Source organism: Crocuta crocuta, unplaced genomic scaffold (assembly GCF_008692635.1).
Source record: "Crocuta crocuta isolate KB4526 unplaced genomic scaffold, BGI_CrCroc_1.0 scaffold62, whole genome shotgun sequence".
In the NCBI taxonomy this organism is placed as follows: Eukaryota; Metazoa; Chordata; class Mammalia; order Carnivora; family Hyaenidae; genus Crocuta; species Crocuta crocuta.
This window is the reverse complement of record NW_027529173.1, coordinates 9,181,629-9,187,510: the sequence shown is the minus strand read 5'-3', so window position 1 is coordinate 9,187,510 and position 5,882 is coordinate 9,181,629. Positions and strand designations below refer to the sequence as shown.

At 41.9% G+C, this 5,882-nt stretch overlaps 1 protein-coding gene across 8 annotated transcripts; it reads left to right on the top strand.

Moving 5' to 3' along the window:
* Nucleotides 1-219: 219 nt before the first annotated feature.
* Nucleotides 220-2,641, top strand: ARL4A (ARF like GTPase 4A). Of its 8 annotated transcripts, none has more exons than XM_077757680.1 (3): nt 220-473; nt 1,065-1,187; nt 1,642-2,641. In XM_077757680.1, the coding sequence occupies exon 3, from the start codon at nt 1,728-1,730 to the stop codon at nt 2,328-2,330; it is 603 nt and encodes a 200-aa protein (XP_077613806.1). In that variant the 5' UTR covers nt 220-473; nt 1,065-1,187; nt 1,642-1,727; the 3' UTR covers nt 2,331-2,641. The 8 variants fall into 8 exon arrangements, with proteins under 8 accessions (XP_077613806.1, XP_077613803.1, XP_077613804.1 ...); XM_077757677.1 differs by having other exon boundaries at nt 1,639-2,641; XM_077757678.1 differs by having other exon boundaries at nt 1,060-1,187; nt 1,639-2,641.
* Nucleotides 2,642-5,882: the final 3,241 nt, after the last annotated feature.

Here is a 5,882-nt window from a genome sequence, read left to right as displayed (position 1 = left end):
TGACGGACGGTACGTCACCGGCCACCGCCCAGAAGACACCGTACGGCACCCGGAGGATAGGCGGTACAGGGTGGGACCCGCCTGGAACCGCTCAACCTACCCGCCGGCTAGAGAAAGCGTCCGTGACAGCAACTACCCTGGAAGCTGAAGCCGGAAGCCCCGCCCGACCTCGCTAGTGGCCGGTCGGTCAGTTCGAACGTGACCTTGTTTTGCCGTTGCTAGGAGACCGGGCTCCCGCACGCCCCCCAATGGCCAGCGCCCCAGCGCGCGCTGAAGGGAGGCGGGGCCCAGGCTGCTGCGTGGAGCGATCGGCAGGGCAACGTTAGGCTGCCTGGCGCATGGCGCCCGCCGGGCGCCCCTGGAATCCGCATCTCCTCCCCGGCCACCAACGGGGCCTCACTGGTGCCTTCCCACAGGTACCAGCGCCCTCCTGAGCGGCGGTGAGCGACGCTGGGTGCAGACGAGGAAAGACGGTGAGTCAGGTGAGCCGCAGCGGGCGGGCAGCTGGTGTGGCCACGCCCTGCCGAGGGAGAGGAGCCCGCCGGGTGCGGAGGGGCGAGATGAGGGGCCCGTGCGGCCGGGACAGTGGGTCGGCCCGTGCGGGTGCTGCACATCGAATCATTCACTCCTGGGGGCTGGCGCGGCCTCAGCGAGCACCCTCCGGCCAGCGGACGAAGGGTTAACACTCCGGCGGTGACCGCGGGTCCCGGATGTGGGAGCCCCCGCACGGCGTCGAGCCGCGCTGCAGGTGTGCTGGGACCGGCGGAGCGAGCTGTCTGACAGCGACCTGACCGACCGGCCGAGGCTCTCCGTCACCTGCAGGGGCCACTCGGCTTCCTCCGTGGACGCCTTGTTTTCTAACTTGAGGGCAACAGGTGGTGCCTGTGGACCGAGGGAGAGCCCAGCTCGGCCGCACTGGGAGCGGCAGTTATTCTCACCAATTAGGGCGCTGGGGCGGGTGTGTATGGGACTCGCGGATGCGGGTGACCAATGGAATTTGGGCTCGTGGGTGGGCAGTGAGGGGTGGGCGTGGTCAGAGCCTGAATCTAAGGTTTCTAGTGCAGCAACTGCCAGAGCTGCGTGGGGAGCTAAGCTGAGCGGACGTGGGGTGATTTTCTCTCCAACCCCTTGCGTAAAAACCGTCTACCAGATGCTTTCTTATTTGGATCCAGACTCCAGTTCCGGAGGTGAGAGCGTTGTGCTATTTTTTTGGGGGGGGAGAGGTGAATGGGGAGGATAATAGTGACCTTGGGTATGCTGTTAAGCACGTGGAATTAGATCCCCAAAATAGGATAATGTGTTAGGAATTTTCTGCCAAAAAGGCACTTCTGTGGTTATTGCAAGTCGAACCCGATACTGGTGATTAGGTTGTCTTCAGAATGAGGTCTTTGAGATTTGGGAGCCCAGGGACGTAGAGAAGTAGATGTTAATTGCAATTTTCGTGAATGTGAAAGAATTTAAATCACAAGGATTATTCCGTCGTTTGCCTTGGTTTGCGTACGTTTCATATATCATTTGGCTTGTTTACTGAACCACGGGTTTTTTTAAGTTCCTCGTCTTGCTTATTTAAGCAGAAAGAGAGAAAAACAGTTGTAGTACAGTACTTCACAAGAATAACTTATTCATTTTACCCCTCAGCAGTCTTGTAGCTGGATCCCCTAGGAAGAGAAGTTCTGAAGCATTAAGAAGAAAGCATTTCAATTTGGAACGCTTATTTGCACCTGGAAATGGGGAATGGACTGTCAGACCAGACTTCTATCCTGTCCAGCCTGCCTTCATTTCAGTCCTTTCACATCGTTATTCTGGGTTTGGACTGTGCTGGAAAGACAACTGTATTATACAGGCTGCAGTTCAATGAATTTGTAAATACTGTACCCACCAAAGGATTTAACACTGAAAAAATTAAGGTAACCTTGGGAAATTCTAAAACCGTCACTTTTCACTTCTGGGATGTAGGTGGCCAGGAGAAATTAAGGCCACTGTGGAAGTCATATACCAGATGCACAGATGGCATTGTGTTTGTTGTGGACTCTGTTGATGTTGAAAGAATGGAAGAAGCCAAAACTGAACTTCATAAAATAACCAGGATATCAGAAAATCAGGGAGTCCCTGTACTTATAGTTGCTAACAAGCAAGACCTGAGGAACTCATTGTCTCTCTCAGAAATTGAGAAATTGTTAGCCATGGGTGAACTGAGCTCGTCCACTCCCTGGCATTTGCAGCCCACCTGTGCAATCATAGGAGATGGACTGAAGGAAGGACTTGAGAAACTACATGATATGATAATTAAAAGAAGAAAAATGTTGCGGCAACAGAAAAAGAAAAGATGAATGGTAATACCTTTTCTCTCTATGTGGAGTGGGTTTTCTCCGGTCTGATTTGACAAATGGAAAAAGTGTCTCCAGCCTGGTTTGCCTGCCTGCCCTCCTGGATGCTGATAAAGCTTTGTTTTGTTGAACAATCAGATGCCCAACTCTTTTGCCTTGTGGAAGATGAGTAAATGCAGTGCTTCTTGAAATGGTCTCTTCTCCCTACCCCACAAATCTTTTGGTACTACCATTCTGGAAGCCAAGCATGGATTGACGAGAAAACTGTTGTGGAAATTTGACCTGAAGTTAGTGAAATAAAACTTTGAAGAGTATCTGCCTAGTGTTTTGTTCTTACATCTTTTGGGGGAAAGCCTTTAAAGGAAATTGCATATAAGGCTCTGTATGTTAAGAGGAAATGCTAATGAATGGAAATGTTAAGGTAGATTAATATATATACAGTTGTATTGATCACATTGGTCCAACCAGTAAGGGAGAAGGAGGAAGTGGTTTTTTTTTTTTTAGGTTTTGGCCAAATGAATTTTGACATTTTTTGGAATCAAATGAAGTAATGCTATATCTTAATTCTAGGCAATGTTTTGAATTGGTCTAACTCAAAATAATAAAAATAAGGTATTAAGGGCATATTCACGTGCATGGATTAATTTTCCTGACAACGCATGTTTTGGTGTGTAGTTTTTTTACTTTGTAGAAGTAGCTATGCATCTTTCTCCATGGTCAGGTTTAAAACACCTTCTGGGGGTTTAGGGCTGTTATAGAAATAGTTGATTGTCGGGAGCACTTTCACTTGAACCTAAAATAATTTACTTAATTCTTTTATATAGTAAATTAGGGCATGTAGACGAATCATCAGTGCTCATGCTTGGTATATGTATGAATTTATGAAGAAAGCAATTGATGAATTCAACCAAGAAGATGTAATTACAATACATGGTCTCTACAGTATTCCAGTTGAAAAAATAATTTGTTTTATTGACGCTGGATGAACACAGATGTGGTTTCATATATTTTTGTAGTCTTTTGAGAGGAACAAAAGCTTTATATATAAACACCACTTGATGCACTGTGGAGTGAAAATGTAAGAAAGATGCTAGAAGTGCTCTGAGCTTTAATTGTTTGTTTACAATCTAAGCAGCATTATGCGGGCAGTCAAGTCCTGATTATAAGGTAGGATGAAATGATACAGTGCTGCAGATAAAAATTACGGTTCTAGAAAGCGAAGCGGAAACTAGCAGAGCTATGTTTTATGAAAATTCGCTGGTGCTGTTTACACTGGAATCCAAAAAACCCCTCTAAATTAAGAGGAGGAAAACCTACCTGATTCTTATCTACAAGCAAGGACTTATTTCCAGTGATCATGTATTAGTACATCTACATAATTTCTACATGTAAAGCCAACAGCTCTTTGTTCTGAAGATAACCAAAAGAACTGCACTTTGCTAAGAGGATTTTGATTTGTGGTTTTCTGTTTTGGGGGTTTGTTTTGTTTTTAGTGGTACAGTTAGGTTTTTGGAACCTTAACCTTGTTACACACAAAATGAAGTAGCCTCCTGTGGAGCTCTCATTGTTAGATGTACCTGCACTAGTGACAGTCACTTAGAATGTTTATATTTATAAAAATGTGGATAATAACTACCAATAAACTACTGGAGGCACTAGGAGAATAGTGTTTGAGTTTTAATGTACTCCCATTTGCTGAAGCTTTTAATTAGGCATGTAAAAACAACTTGGACACCTGAGTTAGAGTCCTAAAGTAGTTTGATTTTCTTCAAGTGTGACAGAGGCACCAAAGGCTGTTGTCTGGGAGAACCTTTTTTCCCTTTTGCTATTAAATGAAATCATGATATACTCTAAACATCATTAGATCTGTGATGGATTTATAAAGCTTGCTGAAAAAAAAAATCAGTGAATGGATTTAGATTTTTAGCCTACTGGTACTTTTTATATACTTGCTGTATAAAATTGTACTGTTTTAATGATCACTTGAAAATTTAAGTGTGTTGACCCTTATTTTGTAGCTTAAGAATTTGGTAAGCAAATTGATGTCATCTAAGCATTTCATATTTAGTGCACAAGTAAATAACAAAGAAAATAGTGTGAACATTATACTAGCTTTTATTTATAAAATACATTTTCAACTCCAAAACTGGTTGTAATGTTTTCCATTTTGCTACATTCAAGTTTCCCAGCACCTTAGCTGCTAATACCATTGGATGATGGGAGAGTAGGAGTCTTCCCAAAATATGCCCTAGAGAGTTTAGACAGTGCTGTTATATCTAGTTTTTTATTAAGGTACAGCTTTCCTAAAGTATATTTCTAAAATATTTTCTTATATTTAAGGTTACTTGGTTTAATACCAAATATTTATCAAGGACCAGATGATTCTAAATACAAATTGCTATCAAAGAAAGTTAAATATAAAAAAAACTAGGGTTATTCCTAAATGGATTATAAACATTTAGGGAAAAAAAAGTTTTGTAGTTTATGTAGCCACTATAGGTTTACTAAGAATCATGGAAAGATGAATGAATCCTTTGAAGCCAAAAAGTGAAGTTACAGTAAAAATAAATGTAAGTAGAGAGAATAACTAGCAGGATGGTTTCTGAGCAGAGGGAAAGACATAGAATGTTTTTGTTGGTACAAGCCATTTGACACTTAAACAGTGTTTGATTAATTATTCATATTGACCTGGAAGGAGGCCTTAGGTAGAGTGTTTCAGGGTTCTATTTAATAGAATTTCATCAGTGATATAACTACAATAGTTTCTTAAGTGATAGCAAAAGACACACACACACACACAAATTTTTTTAACTTGGTGGTGTAATATTCAACATATTGTTAATACAAGTTGGAACTTTGAGTATAGCATCATCTGAAGTTGGAATTTTACATTTAAGGTTTCAGTTTAACAGAAGATTCTTAAATGGATAGTGGTAATGCTTGTGTAACATTGTCAATGTACCAAATGCCACTGAGTTACACACCCAAAAATTGTTAAAAATAGTACATTTTATATATATTTCACCATGATAAAAAATTTAGAATATTCAGTGTACACTCAGTTTCAAAGAATCAGCCAAAAGTAGAGTGAGGGCATCCTAATTTAGAGGCCAAGTTTCATTACAGATTTCATGGAAGATGGGTGTTTAAAGCTTAATATGAACAAATGTAGCATGGTAAAACTAATAATTGTAAAATTAATATTAAAATATATGATAGAGATAATAGTCTCAACCACAGCTGAAGTAGGTATCAAATTCTGTGTATTCAAGATAGAACCATAGGAGTAACTACATGGGAGGCACATTTAGGGGGATAAGTGTGCTAGCTGAAAACAGCAGGGAGCTTTAGAGTCCAATGAAGGTTCAAATCCCAGCTCTCCCACTATACACTTGTAACCTTTTGGCAAGTTCTTGGAAGCTTCTCATGGTATAAATACCCTCCTGGTAAAATGAAGACTGTCACATAGAATTTTAAGAGAGTTGAATGAAATAGTGTAAACTATTTAGCTTCACCAAGTATTTCATAAGAACTCAGTAAATGGTAGCTATTATT

Coding starts and splice junctions, on each gene's coding strand:
- ARL4A (XM_077757684.1), top strand. CDS start 1,728: ATGGGGAATGGACTGTCAGACCAGACTTCTATCCTGTCCAGCCTGCCT.